Source organism: Seriola lalandi, unplaced genomic scaffold (genome assembly GCF_002814215.2).
Source record: "Seriola lalandi dorsalis isolate HSWRI2012SDOR001 ecotype SW California unplaced genomic scaffold, Sedor1 jcf7180002054678, whole genome shotgun sequence".
Lineage (NCBI taxonomy): Eukaryota > Metazoa > Chordata > Actinopteri > Carangiformes > Carangidae > Seriola > Seriola lalandi.
Window position 1 is genome coordinate 3,046,055 of NW_019525231.1, and position 22,120 is coordinate 3,068,174.

Sequence of the window (22,120 nt, forward strand, 5' to 3'; positions counted from 1 at the left end):
TGCGAGCTTTGGACCAATCAGGACGGCCCTGATTGCGACTAGGGACAACAGTTCGGGGAGAGATGGCGCCCAGCTCGAAATCAGAAAAGGACGACGGCAAACAGAAAGCTCAAAGAAAACATAAAGACCATGTCGTGAAGCTTCTCATGCGTGGGAAGGTAGATATGAATCCACGAAATGTATGGCACGAAAAGAATGGCTCATAGATTATGTGAGACTGCTTCAGTCAAAGCCTCCTTCTTTTCGGCAGCCTCTGAGGCTATAGCTAACTGCTAACTAGCTCTGTGGCTAACCAACTAACAGCTAATGGCTGGAAGGTGGCTAATTAGCTAATGCTACAAAATATGAAAATGCGCTTTCTCTGCTTTTTAAAGATGTCCCTCGTCATTTGTCTGTTTGGTTTGCTAATGGGCTCAAAGGCACCTCGACCTAATGTAACACTGGTGGGCTGGTAGCATGCTAGCCATTAAAGTCAATGGTAAATACCTGTTATATTGTAACGTTAAAGCTCAGTCGACGTTAGCCTCTGTTAAACGGCTGCAGCAACTTGTAGTGCACCACAGCCCATAAAAGAAACCTGTGCCCTCGTATTTAAAGTAAACTGCTTTACTTCATCGACAACTCCTCTGCTATATGTGTGCTGAAAGTCATTAGATATATTACTGTGCCTGGCATTGAATGAAGCTGAATATCCCTGTGTAGTTTTTATCCAGAGCCATTACTTCTGAAACAGCTATTCCACTAATACTACAAATGTTCTATACTTCACACACATTTATGTGCTTCATGTTGCACTATGTATGTGTTCATGAAGTTGTCATCTCCTCCCGCTCTCTGACCTGTTCTGCAGCTATCGGGACAGTTTTCTCAGCGTCTGTTCAGGAAGCTCCCGCCTCGAGTGTGTGTCCCATTGAAAAACATTGTCAGCGAGGAGTTCCTGAGAGCAGGGTCAGTGTACATGTGTTAACTAAATGGTTTTGTTGTGATTAAGCCCCTTACATACTATGCATTAAATTATATAAACCACATTGCCTGCAGTGGGTACATTTCAAACAGCATGGGATCATTGGTGTGTGAATCAGGCTTGTTGATGCTTTATCTAGATATGAGACTGCTAGTGGGGATGCACCGACTCAAGTTTACTCTCCCAATACCGGTTACCTCAGTTAAGCTTGTCAACCGATACAGACTACGGCGCCAATACTGATCCAGCGTATCAGATTGGTGCATCCTCACCTGTGTGTGACCATTGCATCCACAGTGGAGATTTCTCATGTGTAATATTGTTCAAGTCAAGACATGTATTATATTTGTGCATACTCTGTCACCTTTATGGTTCCAGACATATCTTCCTTGGCTTCACCAAATGTGGCCGCTATGTTCTGTCCTACACCAGCGACTGTGGAGAAGATGATGACTTCTCTTTCTATACCTACCATCTCTATTGGTGGGAGTTCAACCTGCACAGTAGACTCAAACAGGTAAAGGAATCCTCATTGTGATATAGCCAGCAGATTCACATGCAAACTTTGAAAGGTCAACTGAATGTATGCTTATCTTGTCTGTTGTCTCATATCTACTCTATGTTTTTAGGTCCATCATGTGCGTCTGTTTGCAGGTGAGGAAATCTACAGTGACCTGTACCTTACTGTGTGTGAGTGGCCAAACGACCACTCCAAAATTGTCATCTTTGGCTTCAAGTAAGTAATAATAAACACACTGATCAGCAGCCTTATGCAGCTGTTTCAATTTCAAACAGAATTATGTTATTGCAGTATGTAGGTAATGATAAGTAATATTGTGTGGTTCTTCTTGCTAGTACACGCAGTTCAAGCTCTGTGCTGATGAACTTGATGATGAGTGATGAGAACAACAGAGACATCTACATCACCATTGCCTCCATGCCTCCTCCTAAACCATGCTCTTACTGCTGCCCAGTTCCCTCAGCCACAACCATACGCACAGGTAAACACACACAAAAATGCACAACTCCACTGACCTCATTGCCCCTGTCTCTCTCTCATCTGTATTCTTTGTCCTTCCCCAGGGAGTGGGGAGTGTCTTGAGCATGGCTATGTTCTCAACAGCAGGTACCAGGTGGTGTATCCGTTCCCCACTTTCCAGCCAGCTTTCCAGCTGAAGAAGGACCAGGTGATCCTGTTAAACACTAGCTACTCTCTAGTGGCCTGTGGCATCTCACTTTGCACAGGTAACACACACACTCACTGTCCTTGTCTCTTTCTGTCTGCAATCAGACTTTGCTATATTTTTAACTGTCTCAGATGCACTACATATTTACTGGGATAGGGGATAGGAAAAACCTCAGATCGGGTCATTGTCAGGAGAAACTGAATTTGGAGGGTGAGGGAAAGGCCTGAAATTTTTGATGTGCTATTCTGTGTATTGTGGCTCTGTTATGCTCCCAAGCTGCCAAATTAGTTGTCTTTCACTGTCACTGCTCAAGAAAAAATGACCAGTTGTTATTCCTGATGCGCGTGTGCATTTTCATTAATTCATATCTATGAGACTGGCTAATTTTCAGGCGGATGTTCAGCAGTATCATGTCAGAATTCAGTTCTATTTCCTGATGTCTCTTGCAGGTAAGCAGGGTCAGTCATCGCAGATCCTCTACACAAAGAGAGCCGCTTTGTCAAGTCAAGCCTCCACCTCTCCTTCGTCCACCTCTTTGGCCACTTCTTCGTCACTACCTCAGGGATCCCCCGAAAGCCGACTGCCACCTAGCAGGCCCGCTCCGATCCCCTCATCTCCTAGCCAGTCACAGGCAGCCGTGAGAGCCCGGGAGTTTGCCGCTGACCTCTTCAGGCGGGCGCAGGGGGGAGGAGGAGGAAGTGGGAAAGAAACTGAGGGCCAGCAAGAGAGGAGAACAGCTGATACTGGTGAAAAAGAGGCAGCACAGATACCAGGAGACAAAGGGAAAGCTGGAGAGAGGAGGAGAGAGGAGGAGGATTGTAGAGAGAGGAGGGAGGAGGAGGAGAAACGGACTAGTTTGCCACAAGCATCAACATCAGGTGTGCGCCACAGTTTGCATCAATGCCCTGAACAAGTGATGTCTCCTGCATCCTCTTCCTCATCACCTTCGTCCCCTCGGACCCCGTCCTCATCACAGGAGGCTGGCCCCAGCGAGCCTGGATATGTAAACTACTCACACCTGCACTACCGCCTCCAACAGCCAGGGACAGCGGAGCAAAATACAGCAGGTGAGATAAAGAGGACATAGACAATGAGTGATTAAACGTGTGACTCTTGCCAGGTTAACTCTGAAGCTGTTGACTGGCATTTTCCCCCTCTGTTTCTATCTCTAGGCTATGAAGATGATAAGGTCCAGCTGCCTTTCACAGTCACTGATCTGAAAGGAAGGAACCTGCAGCTGGTCACTGGACCACACAATGGACAGGTGAGTGTTTGTGTCATGTGGCTGTAATCATAGCACCTAAATGTAGTCCAGTTTTTCCAGTATTTTACATATTGATCATATCGCAGTCTTAAGGTAAAGGTTAATTTCTCCATATAGTTTATTTTATTGACAGCTGCAGTCCAGTCGTCCTTTGTTGCAGGGTTTGGCTGTAGCCATTTCCATGTTCCAAGTTGAGTTTGTTGCGTTTTGCCCAGGTTTATTTAACAGAAGAGCTTTTAATGTTACACACCAGTCTGAAAAAAATATTGAACAATCTCACCTTAAAATAAAGAACACATTCCTAAGTCTGTAACTTCTGTGACTGAACCTTCATTCAATTTGTTTTTTATCTTGCTGTGATTATATAATTAGTGTCCATGGTCCATTTTTAGTGTAACTGAATAAAGCGTTTGTGCTCAGTCAGCTAAAAAGAAACATTATTCACCCGTGTTAATATTGAAGATTTGTATGATTGCTCTTGGTACCGTTAATGTTTTTTTTTTTTTTTCAAGTTTTAACTTGTGTTTTCTCTCTTGCAGAGTGTGTGTGTTGAGCAGTTGACTTTGGACTTTGAGTATCTTATCAATGAGGTGATCAGGAGCGATGCTGCCTGGGCCACTCAGTTCTGCTCCTTCAGTGACTATGATGTTGTGATATTGGAGGTCAGTAAATGTACACAAACACACACACACACACACACACAAACAATACCTTCAGTCTCTGTCACATCATGAGTAACAGAACTTACAACTTAACAGAAATATACTATGATATACATACTTCCTAACTTGCTTCACATTTTGTATTTGTTACTGTAGATGATATTTAGCTTTTATGTTTCTGCATTAAACAAAGGAAGGAAAGACATTTTATGAATTGAGATAATGTGTGTTTGTTTTGTATCAGGTGTGTCCAGAGACCAACACTGTGATGATCAACATTGGTCTGCTGTTACTGGCGTTCTCCAACTCAGACGAGGAGCACTGCAGGTAGTTGTCCTCTCGGCTGTTTAACCCTATGCTAATTAACTCAAAGCTTTTGTCATCCCTCCCATTTATTCCTGATTGGCTCTTTGTCTTCACCAACAATCATCACTGAGTCTGTTTTTCATTGTTTTTTGTCGTCAGGCCAAACACCTACCATTCCAACCTGCAGGTTAGCTGGGACTTAAACACAGGTGTGTGTTGCACCGTGGGTGTTGGTGACCTCACAGAGGTTAGAGGTCAGACCAGGTGAGGAACTACTGCCACCCTCCTCAAACACCGTTCTGTCTTTTTCCCTGTTTCTTGTTAAGCTGTGTTAGTTCTGTTGTGTTAAAGGTGTTGATCTTTTGTCTCCCTGTCAGCGGGAGTGTGTGGAGTTCGTACAGGAAGTCCTGTGTGAATACAGTGATGAAGTGGCTGGTTCCTGAGAGCAGCTCCCGCTATATCAATCGCATGACTAATGAAGCTCTACACAAAGGTGAGTTATATACACATCTGCATCCTGATTTCTACCACAGACCCTCCAACACAGACTAAATAGTGTCTCAAAATATTTGCCAGGTGTCTATGAGAATTCTCATTCATCCAAGACAAAGGACAAGTTAGAGGCCAAATACAAACCAGATTATACTTTTTAGCAGCTTTTTTTCTTTAATTTCCAATGCCCAGATTTGTAACAGCTGAGGAGTATTTCGTGTACATGGGAATTTTTTGCACCTATAAAAGCTGGACACAAATGTAACTTTTTTTTCTTTGTTACCAGACACATGTTTACGTTGATGCAAATTTTTATAAAAAGAGGTATATACAACATAACTACCGTACTTGGATTCCCATACAGTCTTGATCTTGGTTGCTGGGCAGTATGTGGCAAACATACAACACACATGCTATTTGAGTCTCTCAGTGTCCCAGTAAGCTGATAGTGAGCCAGAATACCAAGAGCCTGAAACTGAAGCAGCTAAATGGAATTCAACCATCATTCATTTTATTATTTACACCAGTTTGTGACATGTGAAATGTCCTCTGTGAGAAAAGGCCCAGCCAGCCAGTATGGATCCTACCAGGTGTCCTGGAGTTGGAACACATAAATTTAATGTTTGTAAACTTGTTTTTGTGTGAATCATAATTCAAATTACACTCATCTTCTGACTTATAGGCTCATCTCTGCAAGTGTTGGCAGATAGTGACCGATGTACCTGGATTGTATTATGAAGAAGGAAGAGGACAACAAGTGTCAAAGCAAAAGTGCACACAAACACATCGACATAGTCTAATCTTCAGTATGGAGCCCAACCTTAATCTAAAAAAATGGGATATGTTCAGTGCTTTGGTAATATGTAGTTAAAACATGTGTCAAACTGAACTCACTAGAACGCACTAGATGATAAACTGTAAAGATGAAGTTTTTCATGTGTTCTGTGTTTAACTTTGCAGGTTTCATCTTTTTTCTTTTCTTTTTTTTTTTCTTTTCTTTTTTTTTAATTGTGTACTGTATTATTGTTATCGCAACCACCAAAACCAGGAGCTGGACTGAACAAAGTTTTAGTTTTTACTTTTTGTTTTTATACATACAGATGTACTGTTATTGTGGTGAGAATGTTTTTTTATGTGTCTTTAACTGAACGTATGCAATATCTGCACCTGTGCTATCCGACAAGGAGATTTATTACAGAGTATAAGTGTGTATGAGTGTGTGCATGTTTACTGTGTATGTAACATCTGACGGATGCTGCTGCTTCTGAACAAGTTTCCTCACTTGATCTGGACCAGTTCAGTCTAGCTGTGTTCATTCATAAGGCCGCAGTATTTAAAATGAGACAAAGTGAAACCAGTTCTGCGTCACTTTAGTCTTAATGTCTTTTTTATGTCATGGAGTTAGAAGGTGTTTGAGTCATCTGTTCAGCTGGTTGACATCATTCTGTATGTTTACTGACATGGAAGCAAGACTATTTTAGGTTGGGATATTTTGTTAAAATAAAATGTTTAAAAGATTTGCTATCAGTGGTTGGTTTTAAAATAATTTAGCAATATTATACACACAGCTTTTATATTTGCAACCTGCACTTAAATATCTTCTTTTAGTTCAAGTGGATTCATATAAAAATTAAATGTGCTATTAAGTTTAGTTGGGGTTTGATATAACTGTACATTCATGAGTTGTTTGCCTCTTAGGTTTTAAGAAAACTTTACCTTGACTAAGATAACATTTGTAAATGGCTCAAAATAATTTGTTCAGAATTGTTTTGGTGGATTTTTTAAAAATCCTCTTCAGCGCTGCAACTTGGGTGAGTGAAACTAGTTTTTGCTTCATTTATAGTGAATTACTGGATAATTTTATGTCCTCAAGCTTCAAATAAGGAAAATATTTGTACTTAAGTACTTACTAGTTACTAGTTAAGAGAACTAACTAGTTAGAGACAACTGCAACCTGTGACGTGGGGTCCAAGACACTGTAAGCTTCATTTTAAAGGGGCTTCCCACCAATTTTACACATAAAGTTCAATATACTTCTCATGGGCTTTGGTGTTATAATTGTCTTCTTCTGAGACTACAAGTCCAGAGGCATTATGCTTTCAGGTTGTCAGTTGGTCACATTCTTGTGAATGCAATATCTCAGTAACGCCTTGAGGGAATTTCTTCAAATTTGGCACAAACATTTATTTGGACTCAATGTAGCGGGAATGCCCAGAGGGAATTTCATTACTTCTGGCCCACTAACCTCACAAAACACATTTTTGGGCATGACTCAGGAATTCATACACGAATAATGACACAACTTAATACAAATGTGTAATAGGATAAAATGATTAAGTGATAACATTTTATATCCAAATGGTGAAAGGTCAACTTCACTGTGACATCATTATATTTTGCAAAAACACTTGTGGCCATTAGTCAATGCTGTAACTCCTTCAGTTCCATGGCTGGTTGGCAGAGGCAGAGGCACACAAACGCAGGCTGTATTCTAGTTAACAGAAAGTCAGCATTAAAAACTGGAGATATGAGGTTTGACAGAAGTTGCCATTTAGGAGGTCTAACAAAAATATGAGTTTCATTATGGGGAAAAGTAGAAGCCAGTGATTTTGGAGCTTGACTCATAGTGGAGACTGAATGTCAGGATATCTCCATCTCCACAGCTTCTATATTGACCATTATTTTTTTAAAACTGTCTCTTCTTCTCGACTTTATGTCGGTACAATACTTCAACTCTGGTGTGGTTGAGCAAAGACCAATAACAATGTCTACAGTGATCCCATGAAGAAAAAATTCTGGCACATTTTGAGAGCAATCACATCCTTTTAGTTAACAGTGAGAATAAAGCTACCAATGTTTATCACAGATTTAAGAACAAAGGTCTTCAGAATAACATCAAGAGGACCTCTTTTATAAAATATTCAGCAGCACAAGCCTGGTACAGAATCCAAGTCACAATTGTTATGATAGTGACATTGCAGCTAGCAGTTGATTTTATTTTTCAAGGCAGATTTTATAGTCTGCAAATATACCCTTTTTCTATTTAGTGCTCTTTGGTGGCCTCTTGATAGTCAGATTGTCCTGAAGGACATCCTACTATGACTATAATCTTTTCTTATTTCTTTTCCTTTCAGTACCAGAGTCCAACATCTTGTAAAACCAACATCTGCTCATGCCATGTGAGAAGCTGCTGGTTGAGCATGTGCTCTAGGGAAAGTATCCATCTAGAAAACCACCATGTTCACATGCTTGGTCCATCATCATCATCACAATAAAAATATAGCTCAATACTCTGGATGGTGGACATACCACAACATATTTCTTAAGGCAATAATGGTTAGACAACATACAAATAGTTTGAATATACGACAGTGTTCACAAAAGGTACGTAATATAGGTTCTATACAATATATTCAACATAGAAACTCAGAAAATAAACATCTACTTTTACACTACAAAAACTTTGACATAGCTTTAGCTGGTACATCTAGCTGGTACAAAGGTTACCATGGATACATTGTAGTTAAGTGCTGATTGGGTGGGATAAACTTTGGCCTTGTCCTGTGGCTGACTTAAGTAGCAGTCTGTTTATCAATGTGTGTGTGGTCGGGTAGCACTTGAGTAATCTGTCTGTCAAGTAGGATTTTGTGTGTGTGTATAAAACAGATTATGAGCTTGAAAGAAAGAATGGATAATGATTGGATGGATGGATGAAAAACTGGGTGGACTCATCACAACAAGGCTTACTGTCACCATCTCAATTTTTTTTCTTAAACAGCTAGCAAAAGTTCATGACAACACCAAAACTACTTCACAGGACCTTCATTTATTGATCCACCAATACAGAATATATAGAATACAAGCGTTTTCTTTTTCAGGCTAGAAATCTCTCAAAGGCACAGGGTATCAGTTAGTTGGCCAAATTAATAAGAAATGACATTTAAAAAAGTAAAATACGGCATTCACAAATAGCTGTAAATCACATCCAAGCGCCAACAAAATTTTATGATGCAGTATCATTCCAGATGCTATTATTAGATTTAAAAAATGTATATTTCAGACAGTGTGATTAATTAAAGTCCAGCTCCCCTGCATAGCCATTGCTTTAAAGGCAATGTAGGTGATACTTTTGAGTTTAGAGTACAATGAAGAACAATGAAGATTTTTCATCTCTCCGCAAAAATCAGTTTAGTGGTTAAGGCAGGGCAGGAGTGAGTCGAGACTGTACTGTATATATTGTTGAGTTTAGGCTGCACAAGAGTGGCTATTGACATCTAGCCGATGAACAGAGAGTGGAAAGGCACAGGGAAGGATTGTAAATGATTAGGTGAAGGCCAAAAGAACAAAAAAAATGGCAGCACAAAAGTAGAACATACAAAATTGGCAAGGGGCTCTCCCACTTTCTCACATGCTTGCACACGCACCAGGCAACCACACACCTAACATCAAACATCGTCTGTTCGCAAATCTGAAGTTGATGACAGAATGGGATGACATGATGTTAAACTTAAAGCAACGGCGGATGTGAAGTGGTGTGTGTTAATTATATGGATGATTGGCTAAGGTGTGTGCAAATTTAAAGTTGTCCTGGGCTGCTTGGTGGGCGGTTCCATAGACGACTCGTCGTCGACCGCACTCAGAGAGCTGGACTGCAGCACGAGATCTCCACTCTCTTCTTCGCTCTCCTCTTCCTCATCCTCTTCTTCTTCTTCTGATGGAGAAAGGCAGTGACATGACAATAAGCATCCTGATTGCAGATGCTAGAGCAAAACTAAATACTAAATATATTTGTGGAGAACCATGCTGAATTTACCTTTCTCCAGGTCTGGAGAGGTTCGGCTCTTGACAGTGCTGGCAAACTGCAACACAGAGTAAGGATTGGACATTTATAAACATAAAGCGTGAATCATCAGATGCGGGAAGCAATATGTGAGCGACTATGTGCAGGCACATACTTCTCCCATGACTGCAATGGGTGTCTCTCCTTTAGCCTGGGCCACCCTGTGCTCTATCAAGTAGTACATATACTCATCATACAGCAGGCGGATCAGGTGAAAGGAGCCAAAACTGGCAGCACTGCGCAGAGTCAGGTCCCGGATTACCATAGAACTGGTGAGAAATCAGAGGAGATATACAAAATTTATCTTAAATCTTACATCTTTATCTAACAAGAAGCCAAATATCTTATGTGCCGATTTTTGTACATCATGTTTTTTTCTTTTTCCGCTCACCTATAGAAGGACCAGTTGAGCAAGAAGACCTTGGCAGCCTTTGGTAGGGCAACAGGGTTGTGCTCGTAGGGCTTTAGGACCTGGGAGACAACACTATCCAGCCAGGTAGCCCACTGCTCCAGGGAGTTTTGCTGCTGCAGAGTCATTTTAAAGTCTTGCTCCAGCCTCTGGACCACACGGTCTTCACACTGACACACCCAGGATGCCTGCTCCTGTGGGAGACACAGGTTGACAGTGTAAGGGTTCGGTTTCATTTCACTTTAACATCAACACAGGAAAGTAATAGATGGGATGGGGAAAGGAGGGAGACAGTAGTACTGACAGACCTGTACATTAGTGAAATCAACTCGGTTGAGGTCAGAGAGCATCTGGTTGATCTGGGCTGAGTTCTGAAGGACTGCGCGGGCAGCCTGGGCCAGGTGGTTTAGGCTGGTGTAGCGACGCAGGGTCTGGGAGAAAGAGCCTACACACACCACCTAAGGAAAGGGAGAGGGAAAGTACAAATACTAAGAAGTCAGGAAGTAGGCACAATAAGGCCCAATCCACACTTGCAATTTGAGTGCATCTCAGGTTTTCCAATCTCAATAGGACATCGCTGAAAACCTGTAAATGCACATCAAGACCAAATATACAGTGAGATCCCATCGCACAGGTAGGTCACGTTTGGAGGTGGTCAGGGTCATGATCATTTCTAAGTTTGTCTTTCTCATCTACTCCACTATTCGGAAGGTCAGCAGTTCGATTCCTGGCTCTTGCTGTGCTCCTGATGTAACATCGGTGTGTGCATGTGTTAGAAAAGCACTTTATGTTTAGAAAAAAGCACTTTGTGAATGTGGCTTGTGGTTTAAAGCACTTTGAGTGGTGGCTACAAAAGCGCTATATAAATGCAGTCAATTTACCATCTAGCTGTATGGTGAGACATGAATGTGTATATTTTTCTCTTTAGTCACAGTTTATGGTAGTTATGGGAGCAGGAGGTCACTCGACACACATTTGACATAAATTCTCGTTCCAGGTCCAACTGCTTAAACTGGATCGAGACATCATCTGGATGGATTTGAGAAAGTGTTGACAACTGGCCATGTACAGACATGAAATACAAAAATGTAAAAGAAAGGAAGCAGAGCTCTTTCTTGATATCTAGTGTATCATGCATTAGCATACAATTACCTTTATGCGAACCATCTCTTCTGGTATGTTCATCATGGCACCTGTCAACCAATTCTCCAGACTCTTTGCAAAGTTACGGATGGCTTGAGTTAAGGCACCTGATGCAGGTGAGGTAGTGATGTAGAAAGGAGAAAGAGAGAGAGTAGGTTTACATTTACATTGACCTAAAGGTGTGCAGTAGAGGAGAAACCCCCTGACCTTGCCCTGAGGTTGAAGAGCAAACTGGAATGCTGTAAATCTATCTGTCAGTCTTGATTGTCTCACTGAACAGTTTTGTTCACATTGCTCTTTGAAGCCTTAATAACTCACTAGGGATGGGTCTCAGTACATCAGGGATGAGGATCTCCACCAGAGTCTGGTACAGCAGGTTGTCACACTCTCTCGTCCAGCGCAACACTGGCTCAAACTTACACAGCACCACCAGGCACGATTTGGGCAGACGCTTCTCAGACTCATTGTGCCTGGAGGAGTGCGAGAGTGTTGTTACAGAGGTAGAGACAGACCATTCATAGTCAGTTATAGCTGTGTCTGTGTCTTATTTTCTTTCATCATGTTGTTTGAGTGTGTTTGTGATACTTACAGGTTGAGTGACTCTGTGTCATTGCTCTGGCTGAACCTCCAGAAGGATTTCCACAGTGTCTCCACAAGAGTGAACTGAAGGTTGACCATCACATCCAGAATGGCCTGTGAGGATCACACACACAAAAACACCAAGGTCGTTAAAGCTTCTTTACAATTACGGCGTCATGTTTTCTCAATATTTTCACCAGAAACAATTTTCACAGGGAGCTTTATGTCTTTTTAGTTATTGAAATATTTATGTGCTACACAACAAATTCACCTCAACTTTTGACATCAGACTACTGGCTGTAATTGAAGCTGTGTTTTAATAAGGATGCAAACATGAAAATAAGGAATATTATGGTCAGTGTATCAGTCTGTAACCTTTCCATGTCCACAGCAGCCTACCTCACAGTGTTCTCTGTAGAGAGTCTGAAAGGCCTTGAGGTGTTCTAAAAGGATTCCATCAGGCAGGGTTCGATCTTGCAGATCAATGTCCACAAAGTCTGGCAGCGGCCTTGATGCCTCTACACAAGATTCAGCACAGGCAAAAAGAGAAACAGAGAGAACATGGAGATGAAAGAGTAAAGTCTTTAGTTTCACGTTAGACAAAATATTTATCACCAATCATTCCAGTGTTACCACAATTTTATCATTATTACCAATAGTGCAATAGGAAATTAAGGCCTGGGTTAGATCAACGTATTCATTTCTTTTAAAAAAAATCGGACAACAAGAGACCGTGTATTGCTAGAAAAAAATGGTTCACATCATGCAGTGTTGAGTGCAGCTGTTCCTCACCCAGAAACTGTTGATACTGTTGCACCTGGGCTGAGATATCACAGAGTGCCGCCTGCTGTTGACCTGTCCCACCTGATGTCCCATTGGTGATCCCCTGTGCCTTCTGAACTGGCTTTATCCTGTTGGATAGTTTACCCAGCATTCAGTGATACAGAGAAAAAGAGTCACAGGAAAGATACAGGATATGTTGTAATTGCACGTGCAAAAAACAGGCAATGATAAAATCATGAGCAAAGAAACACCTTGCTGTTTATAAATGGATGTTTTGCCTTTGAGATGTACTTATAATGTGTATGGGTGGTTGGTTAATGCAACCAAGATGCATTGAGAATACAATGCAGTGCAACTCAGGCACAGATTTAAAGAAATAAACTCACAGGTGAGGCATTTTTAGGTGATGATATACACTAATATAATTCAAACTATATTTACAAGATCTCAAGAGTAATGCTGAAATTACAAATTTAACAAAAGTACAAGTGCATGTGTCTGGATACCTGTTTTTCTGTGAGAAAGGCTGCTGCCTCATCGCCATGTGCTGTTGTTCATCCATCAGTCGGAGCAGCGGGGAGCCAGATTTGATCCTCAGGCCATAGTAGTGGTACTTAGAATTCCCTCTGAAACAAAAAGTTATTACAATGATGTAAGATACTCCTCTAGCAACATCAATGCATGTGTGTGTGTGTGTGTGTGTGTGTGTGTGTGTGTGTGTGTGTGTGTGTGTGTGTGTGTGTGTGTGTACCTGGTCCCTAATCTTCGTGTACGCAGACCCATGAAGACAGACCTGATGAGTTTGCCGAAAGACGCAGCATTGACAGGTTCTAGTTTCTGCTCCTGGCAATGCAGCAGGTAGTGGTAGTAGAGGGTGCAGCGAGGTAAACTCACCCCCTCCGCCCCCTCATAGTTATCACACAGCCACTGCACCTAGGGAACACGGTTGGTGACAATATTTAATTTTCTGAACATTCATGTCATAGATTATGAATAAGCACATTTTTCACCTTCACAACTTGAGTACTCACAGTAGCAGGTGGGGCACGAGAGTTAGGGCTAGAGTAACTCTGTCCTCCTCCTCCACCTGCCGCTCCTCCTCCCCCTAACACATAACCTCCCTGAATGACGTAGCCCGCTCCACCTGCAGCAGCTGCTCCGCTATTGGCTCCCCCAGTTGCCACAGAAACTGACTGCGAGGTCACAGATCCGGTGATGTCTGACTCAGAACTAGGCGTAGCCTCGTAGTAGGTAGAAGAGGAGGTGGGAGGGGTCTGGGAGTAGAGGGGCGAATCGGAGAAAGGGTAGTTGCTCGATCGACTGGACAAGAAAAGACACGTAGATGCACACAGAAACATATAAATGTACAACACATGCAGTGGTAATACCACGAACTTTGTAAGATGTGTGATTGCTTGTGTTAGTGAGTGATTGTGTCTAAGAGATATGCAACAAGCAGCCAAAGCAGTTTGCTCTCTACTCACATGGTGGATGTGGTGAAAGTTGCATCTCCCGCTCCATCCACATACTGCACCTGGCCAGAGTACACATGCTCCACCTGGACACAAGCAAAGAGGAGTCTTAAAGTAGCTTTCAGTCATTTCTGGGATTTCAGTGAAGGGCAGCACAGAAGGATGCAAAGACAATATTAGTATCTTTTCATATCAGACAGTTGTCTATTTACACATTCAGCAAACACGGAGCCACAGTAGCGTTTCTCATTTGGAGTTGTGTTTATGTCGACTGGAATATTCACTCTCTCTTAGCTCTGTTTTTGGTCTCCACCAACTCCTGAGGGAAATACCTGGCTCTTTAGCTGCTAAATGCTACACAATGTCCCAGCTGCTTTCTAAATTTGTCTCTTTTGTTCTCAGTGGGCAGTGAGCTGTCAGTTTGAGTGTTTTTGCTGTAAACAGGTGCCGACTGCAGCTGGAAACAACACATACCTAGTTCAAGGGGGGTTCTGTTCAGAGGAAGGGCAGAGCAGCCACAATTTCTGAAACTGGTTACACAGCTCCCCATCATTGTTGTAATACATCAATGGAAGCCAAATTGTTGACTGAATTTCTTAGTAGGCATGATAGTTTGAAGATGGATATTAACAAACACAACTATAGAAATAAAGAAGTAGCAGGCTGTTTTCTGCCAGCGAGGATCAATACAAGTGGTATGGCATGACTAATGGCCAACACAGCACAGTGTTCAGGTAAGGCATAGTAAGAATGTGAGATGTAGTGATGTGTGTTACAGAGGTGGAAACATGCAAAGCTTAGCAAAGGGCTTTCTCTCCATCAACCCTCTCTTGTACTTGCTGTAAAGGGTTCCACTTCACAAAGCCATTAGTAATGAACACATGATGACATTACCCCTACACTTAAACTTAATGTATTTATCATCTATTCTCTTACGTGGTAAGATAAAATGTCTTGTGTATGTCTGTTTACCTCCTGGTTAATGAGCACAGACTGTATATTGTTGATGTGGCCTGTCTGAATCCTCTTGGCTGCCTGCGACACCGCCTGCAACACTGACCTCTGCTGGTGAATAAAGTCACAGTGTCAAATAAACTTTATCAGCAGTCAACCCTCTGTTTGTAACCTGCTCCTTCACTGTCAAATGACAAATTCATGGGGTTTGTAAATGTATGTGCGTCTTACCTGTGGGGTCGTCTGCACTGGTTGGACCACCTGAGTAGGAACACCGGGGGCAGGCGGGCTGGAGTCTGACAGACTGTCATTGGAGTGGACAGAACCCTCTAGGGATGGCACATGGAGGGTGAGGGAGAGAAGTTTCTTCAGATTATCAAATAAAACTCACTTACTAAAACTAAAAAAAACAAGCCACCATCACAAGTTCAGTACTCACGACATACTGCTTCCAAATCGTAATAACAGCCACCGCAGAACATCCTGCAACTAAGTTTCTTTTTTTTGCTTGACTGAGGAGAGACTGATACTGAGGAAAGAGAAGAGTGTGTCTCTCCTTTCATCCTTATATGTTGCATGCAGAAGGACAGCCTTGGACAGCTAATCTCCCCAGATGGAGAGAGAAATCCCTCCATCTTGTAAACATGCAGATCAGATGAGAGAGGGAAATGAGAGATACACGAGGGATGAAGGATAGAGGGAGAAAACAGTGGATGGAGGGTTGGCAGAGGAGAGGATAATATTCACTTTTTTTTTTTTTATACCTTTCAGGTGAGAAACAAGTGCCCTGCACTGTCTACTGTGCTGCTCTACCTACGTTAACTGCTGTAAACATACCCGTAGTTACATTTGAGCCAAGTCATAGCAGAGCCAGCACAACTCCGCACAACACATCCATGCAATTTAACTTTGTATTATGATCGCTAATGAAAAATAAGATTCAGTCGCTCCTCAGATATTTTTACATTTTGGCTTCCACCTGCCAGTTTGGCAGGTTAATAACTTTTTATATAAGCAACTTTTTTGTAAATTTAGTAAATTAGTTTTTATTAGAGATAACATAATGTCCCACAGGCTGGCTAAATATCTAACTACTTACCTCTGTCTGGTGGCTACATTTATACCTCAAGAGGGGAAGTCTAATAAGGCTACTGATTGAACAAAATAATGAATGTGACATTATTCTATGCAATCCCTTCTGCTCCACAACTTTGTTTAGTTTAACCAGGTTTATCCAGACCTGACAAATGCGTGGGGCATGTATCTTTTTTCATTTTACATTTTGAACGCTAAAATTAAACAAATAACTATTATACTATACTTTTTATACTTATATACTATTATTTCTACCAGTTTAACAGGTAAAATTCTAGTTCTTTAAAAGGAATCCCTGCTACAAAATTGGTTTTAATGGTTATTACCAACATTAAGTCCTAGCCGCACAAAATCAAGCACAAAAACATTTTTGTCCTGTTTATATGTTACATAATACTTTCTGTTCCATTCTGTGTTTTTCAACAGAGGCGGGTTGTTACAATGTCTAAACCTTGTGAATAGCACAACACAATATACTGCATCACTGGTTTAATAGAAATGCTAACATACATAATTTCAGCCAATATCAAAAATGTGAATACATAAAAACAGAAGAGCACACATGCTTAAGTGTATCCTCTCTCATGAAGCAGTTATTCGGCTAACTTAGTATTCCTGCACCACGAGAATGAGACAGGCCTTGGGCCTGTGACTCTATCACTCTGGGTGAGAGTGCATAGTGTCATTTGATACTGGCAGGCAAAAAGATCTACGAATAGACAGCCCTAAAATAAATATACAGATATACTCCAGTGTTGGGGTCGATTCTCTCACATTTCCACTAGTTAACACCCTATTTTAAAATACCAACTGGTTTCCTTACTATTGAGCTTTTTTTTTTTTTTACTTAAGGATACATTTAAAAAAAAGCAATGGCCTTAATTCATTTTAACTAATATCTGCAAAGGGCTGAAAGCCTTGTAAGCACACATTACATTAGGAACCATAGATACAGCCTCATCTAATTTTCTGTAATGCAAATTTCAAACTTAAAGCTAAGCTGATGTTATATAATAATAAAAAAATAAAATCACTACATCTCTCTAGAATAGCAAAAGCAGCAGAGTAAAAGACAAGTCAGGTTCCATCCATCAGCGCTCCCACGTTTGGGACTATGCAGCCTAGCAACCAAATCAATCAGCTTATTTTGTCCACATAATGTATGCACCACCCAACCGGACAATCAAAATATATCAGTGTTTTTTCAATACTGACGCAATTTAGATCTGTGCTGGTCTTCATTCTAGCCTACTAATCAGGGACTATTTTAAAGATGACATGCAGTTCATTAGGGCAGAAAACCTGTAACCTGGGATTATTACCAACAAACAATAAATTAACTAAACATCACCCTCATCAACAATAACTATTCAGATTGTTATAAACAAATGCAGTCAAATAATTCTTAAAATGTCTGTGGATATTACTGGAACATGTTTTAAAGCCAACTTGGGCTATAGCTATTAATTATGGATTTCTTTTTAGAAATCCTGTTGATTATTATTAAAATGTTGATGAAAAAGTGAAATCTAGGCTTGGGATAAAGATATGACGATAATTTTGATTACTGATTTGTTAAGTGAAGATGATTAAACGTGCAGTTATAAAATATAATGGATATTGTGAAAAATATCCATTGGAGTTACCAGAGGTCAAGGTGTTGTTGTCAAATTGCTATTCAAAAACACAAAAGATTTTCATCTTAAAATTTACACCACTGAAAAAAGCAGAAAATTCTCACACATGAGAACCATGAACCCTAAAATATGTTTTTTCTTGACAAATTACTTTTAAAATTACTAACCATTACTTAAATATTAAAATTATTTAAGATGAATTTTCTGTTCAATAACTAATGGATTAATTGCTTCAGCACTATTTGATACTACTTCAACTTTTTTTTTGTTTTTTGTTTTTTTACAGCTAGTCACAAAAAAATCTGAAATTTTTGATCATGGCTGTCCCTGTAAACTAATGACAAGCACTTCTCATTATTTTAAAGATTTATGGACAAATGTTTATATGCAACTCTCCTCTGCACTGATTTGTAACTACAATGCAAGACTCTGTGACAGACAAACTGCCAGTCTCCAACCAGGATCCAGCCTGTTGTTTATACCCTAGAAACAGACTTGTGGGACAAACCGAAGATTGCTCAGACTGCACAGCATACCATGCCCTCCTTCTGCCTATGTGAACTAGCAAGTGTGTATTATCTATGTTTGCAAAGTACTGTATGTATCATGTTGGTATGTGTCTCTCACCTGTCACAGTTACTATGATGTACTGAGGTGAGCCACTCTGACCATTACTCTTCTGGACCGTAGAGTGCTGGATTTCAGGGGTTACATAGTGCTGCGTGGGAGTGGTCAGAACCACTGCCTTCTGGCTCTGGGTGGGTGGTGCTTGAGAACAAAGTGCATCCTGTCCTGTTTTTGAGGCAGTGGTTGATTGGTTAGCTGTTGTAGTTGTTCCAGAGGTTGGTGGGATCTCCGACAGGAAGTGTGCTGTCTTTGCGGATGAGGGTGTGGTGGCTGCAGCTGTTGCTATGGTTACTGTGTTGGCCTGCTGAGGCTGAAGGTCCTCTGAGTATCCAGAAGTTGCCATAGCAACCAATGCTTTGAGGCACTAGTTCTGTGAATAAAAAGAAAGAGCAATCATTAGTGAAAAGGCTACAAATGTACATAGAAACACACTTTGTTGGCATCATTTCACCTCTTTATGTTTTGGCCAAATATAACTAGCATGTGTGTGCTAACATGTGTCTATGCATGTGTTTGTTTGCGTGTGCGTGTGTGTGTGTCTGTCTGTGTAACATAAACCAGAAGAGGAAGTAAGGCTTTTGTGTGAGACTAAGCAGTAGTCTAGAGCCTTTCCTGTTTGGTCCAGTATGAAACACAGTGCAAATTTAAGAACGATTAATAGAGCACTCACTTAAATTAGAAAAACAAGGTTTATTCACCGTTACCGTGGTGTTTCAAGTTGCATTAAATAACTACCTAAAAATGATAAAATATGTAACCATGGACAGTCCCAGATATTACTATCATATTAATCATTTGGTCCACTGTCACTCAGAACTTCAGGCCATCCCACTGGGAGACAAGCCACTCCTGCGTAAACCAACACGGCAAACAAGACAATCAGATGATCATCCGGCACACTGTGTTCACGGGAGTGACTTTCCGAATCCAATGTCAGACCAAAAACTTTTTCAAAGTCACAAAAACATTATGAAACATTCTGAATTTATGTCCATGTGTTTATAACTCATAGATTATTTAGTTGAGTGAGCAGTTCCATGTGCTTTTCTGTACCTAAGGTTTCTGGATTGATTGCTTGAAAAGTGAGCTGAGAAAACGAGAGTGATAGCTTCCCCAGCTAACAGCTCACGTTGATTTGTGACGTTAAAGCGAGTTAGCTAGATGTTAGCTACTCCTGTCGGTTAGTCAATAAATCTATGACTACGCCATCAATCACGTCTCACTCTAATTTCAACGGTAATCGAAACTGTAAGAAACACCCTGAACATTATGCCAAATTAGCTTAAAAAAAAAAAAAAAAAGTACGGCAGGCACTACAACACACCCGCCATCTTGTGCTCTTATCAAAGGTCTGACATCGCCATAACAACGGTCTGCGTTTGGAAAGAAGCTAGCAACCACTTTCATCACCGACACTCTCGACCAATTTCACGTTAACGCTGATGACAGTACAAACAAGCACACGTATAAATTATACAGAAAATGAAATGATAAATCGGAAATATTTTACTTCTTCACCTCTAGATTAATCCAGTATTAGTCCCTTTTAGTCGTTAAAGTTTTTTTCCTTAGATTTAGGTTGTTGTTGTTGACTCCCGTTGCTTGGTTCTTGTCGCCAGGACTACCGTGACTATGGCGCCTTGCCTTCACCGGGGCAACTGTTGCTACCCTCTCGTCATCGCTCCGCCCTACACTAAATGCGGATTGGCTGACTTGGGAGGTGGTCGTAGCGTCATTAAAATTACTGATCGTTGATTGGTAGACAGTCCCTGTCTGTCACTTTTGCCAGAGCCCAACGTCAAATTACCACTTCTAATGTGACTTTTTCGATTGCACAGAATGTCAAGCAGATAGATGGAAAATAGTGAATGTCAATTGATTCATTTCAAAGAAAATATTCATACTGTCGCATATATGTAACCCCCTCTATATGCTCTATACGCATATTTGAATAATAAATATTGTAAAACATTCACAAATTCACAACTGATTTGTGTCAGTGCAGTATCACCAGCTGTCCTCATAAACCTATCTGCAGTGTTCATGTATATGTGTTTGTGTTGCTTGTAGTGAACACCAAGGCACAGCACCCAGCAATCCTTGGGGTGAATGGATGGTGATCTCCATCCAATGCCTGCCAGAGCAGATACCAAGACGGAGATTGTGTTGGTGACACACAGCACAACCCAACTGATGTAAGGGACAGAAAGGCCATCAAAAGGTCACAGGTGATTAGATAGCCAAGAGCTTGGCTTACATCATCTGTGGCATCATTCGCTACTTAATCACAATTTTTCTTTTTCTCTATGTTCATTGTTGCCCCTAAAGGTCTCCACTTTTATCTCTGGGCATGACGAAGAGTGCAGGTGAGTTGAGGTCCTTCTCTGAGATGCTGAGGCCTATATAAGCTGTTCAGACACAGAACACAAACCACACAGACACCTCAAGCAATTTCCAGCCTTTGAGACACCTTCAGCATCTTTTAACTCTCACCATGTGGAAGGCAGCACTTTTGACCCTCAGCTTGTTGGTGGTACTCGTCGACAGGGTTCGCTCCAATGATGGCCATCCCTCTTTCTATGGGGTGAAACTGTGTGGAAGAGAATTCATACGAGCTGTCATCTTTACCTGTGGTGGTTCTCGCTGGAGGAGAAGCATAGGAGACTCAGGTAATACTGTGTATGTGAGACTTTGTCCCATGTTTTCCAAGAGCCAAAATGTAATATTAAGAGATTCACCCCTCTTTTTTTATCAGCTCTTATTGGGGAAGAAGCGTTTGACCCATGGGTCAAAAATCCCATCCCTCAACTTACCAGTGAGCAGGATCCTGTGGAGTCCAAAGCATGGAAAGATCAAGCGTTGGATGTGGCATCTCTGGCTGCTGGATTCAGCCGCTTAGCTCGCTCCCCAATCTCAGAGGAGGTGCTCGAGGCTCTACGGAGTGCAGATAGAAAAGGACGGGATGTTGTGGTTGGACTGTCCAACGCCTGCTGCAAGTGGGGCTGTAGCAAGAGTGAAATCAGCTCTCTGTGCTGAACCTAGTTTTTTAAGTTATGAATCTTGTGCTGTCACCACTGCAGAGCTCTACTCTTTTCCTATCTCTAACTTTTCCTATTCCATCCAACTGACTGTCCATGTGTTGACTATTGATACAGGAATGTGAATGTGTACACAAAAGTTTTTTTCTGTGATTATCAGATTAATATATATGTTTAATAAAGCTTTGTGTAAGTGTTGCGAAAGTCTTTCTTGGTCTTGCAAAAGATACTATATTACATTTCATGCTCACACTTCCACTTTTCCAAAACCTTGTTTTAGAAACATAGTTTTGAGAAGGATTTCAAAATGAAGGAAGTGGTGGTAACTTTGACTACACAGTGTCCTGATGTTCTCTGAATTACATCTGGTTTCTGTGAATCTACAGAGGCATGTATAGACACCATATATGAGCAGATTTATGAAGAACTGACATCCAGAACAATAAACGTACAACATGCTATCTGTCAGGCTTATGATGTTGGGGTTGTGTTGTTTATTTCAAGGTGTTCATGGCATTATACTCGATTTCCACCCAAAGTTGAAATATCACTGTCATGTTAAGACAATGCCATCAAATCTGGACTGAACAAACTTCACAGTCGTGGTATTTGTTGGTGTTCATGTTATTGTATCCACGCCCTGCATCAGTTCATACAGATCAAATGTA

At 41.1% G+C, this 22,120-nt stretch overlaps 3 protein-coding genes across 6 annotated transcripts; 2 read left to right on the top strand and 1 right to left on the bottom strand.

Annotated features, from left to right (window-relative positions):
* Nucleotides 1-13: 13 nt before the first annotated feature.
* Nucleotides 14-6,392, top strand: dcaf15 (DDB1 and CUL4 associated factor 15). The gene is made up of 13 exons (XM_023422068.2): nt 14-158; nt 851-948; nt 1,343-1,481; nt 1,594-1,700; nt 1,820-1,965; nt 2,048-2,209; nt 2,601-3,218; nt 3,324-3,415; nt 3,955-4,077; nt 4,322-4,404; nt 4,543-4,647; nt 4,761-4,876; nt 5,558-6,392. Exons 1-13 carry the CDS (start codon nt 63-65, stop codon nt 5,611-5,613), a joined length of 1,941 nt encoding a protein of 646 aa, XP_023277836.1. The 5' UTR covers nt 14-62; the 3' UTR covers nt 5,614-6,392.
* Nucleotides 6,393-8,682: 2,290 nt separating this feature from the next.
* rfx1b (regulatory factor X, 1b (influences HLA class II expression)) lies at nt 8,683-20,090 on the bottom strand. Of its 4 annotated transcripts, none has more exons than XM_023422064.2 (18): nt 19,933-20,090; nt 18,415-18,784; nt 15,287-15,384; nt 15,074-15,163; nt 14,114-14,187; nt 13,661-13,949; nt 13,381-13,562; nt 13,136-13,255; nt 12,639-12,757; nt 12,246-12,364; nt 11,857-11,960; nt 11,586-11,737; nt 11,277-11,374; nt 10,433-10,582; nt 10,107-10,318; nt 9,831-9,984; nt 9,689-9,734; nt 8,683-9,586 (listed from the first exon to the last, which is right to left on the bottom strand). In XM_023422064.2, the coding sequence occupies exons 2-18, from the start codon at nt 18,755-18,757 to the stop codon at nt 9,435-9,437; spliced, it is 2,502 nt and encodes an 833-aa protein (XP_023277832.1). In that variant the 5' UTR covers nt 18,758-18,784; nt 19,933-20,090; the 3' UTR covers nt 8,683-9,434. The 4 variants fall into 4 exon arrangements, with proteins under 4 accessions (XP_023277832.1, XP_023277834.1, XP_023277829.1 ...); XM_023422066.2 differs by having other exon boundaries at nt 8,683-9,583; nt 15,074-15,166; XM_023422061.2 differs by having other exon boundaries at nt 15,074-15,166.
* Nucleotides 20,091-20,843: 753 nt separating this feature from the next.
* On the top strand, nt 20,844-21,634 carry rln3b (relaxin 3b). Its single transcript, XM_023422069.2, has 2 exons — nt 20,844-21,083; nt 21,170-21,634. Exons 1-2 carry the CDS (start codon nt 20,909-20,911, stop codon nt 21,448-21,450), a joined length of 456 nt encoding a protein of 151 aa, XP_023277837.1. The 5' UTR covers nt 20,844-20,908; the 3' UTR covers nt 21,451-21,634.
* Nucleotides 21,635-22,120: the final 486 nt, after the last annotated feature.

What these genes read in the sequence shown, in the direction of transcription:
- rfx1b (XM_023422061.2), bottom strand. Translation starts at nt 18,757, where the DNA reads ATGGCAACTTCTGGATACTCAGAGGACCTTCAGCCTCAGCAGGCCAAC. An exon ending in ACACGAAGATTAGGGACCAG is followed by an intron (nt 13,256 to 13,380) that starts GTACACACACAC and finishes TTTTTGTTTCAG; the next exon opens with AGGGAATTCTAAGTACCACT. An exon ending in TTGATTTCACTAATGTACAG is followed by an intron (nt 10,319 to 10,432) that starts GTCTGTCAGTAC and finishes TGTCTCCCACAG; the next exon opens with GAGCAGGCATCCTGGGTGTG.
- rln3b (XM_023422069.2), top strand. Translation starts at nt 20,909, where the DNA reads ATGTGGAAGGCAGCACTTTTGACCCTCAGCTTGTTGGTGGTACTCGTC. An exon ending in GAGAAGCATAGGAGACTCAG is followed by an intron (nt 21,084 to 21,169) that starts GTAATACTGTGT and finishes TTTTTTTATCAG; the next exon opens with CTCTTATTGGGGAAGAAGCG.
- dcaf15 (XM_023422068.2), top strand. Translation starts at nt 63, where the DNA reads ATGGCGCCCAGCTCGAAATCAGAAAAGGACGACGGCAAACAGAAAGCT. An exon ending in AGCGGAGCAAAATACAGCAG is followed by an intron (nt 3,219 to 3,323) that starts GTGAGATAAAGA and finishes TTCTATCTCTAG; the next exon opens with GCTATGAAGATGATAAGGTC. An exon ending in GAGGTTAGAGGTCAGACCAG is followed by an intron (nt 4,648 to 4,760) that starts GTGAGGAACTAC and finishes TCTCCCTGTCAG; the next exon opens with CGGGAGTGTGTGGAGTTCGT.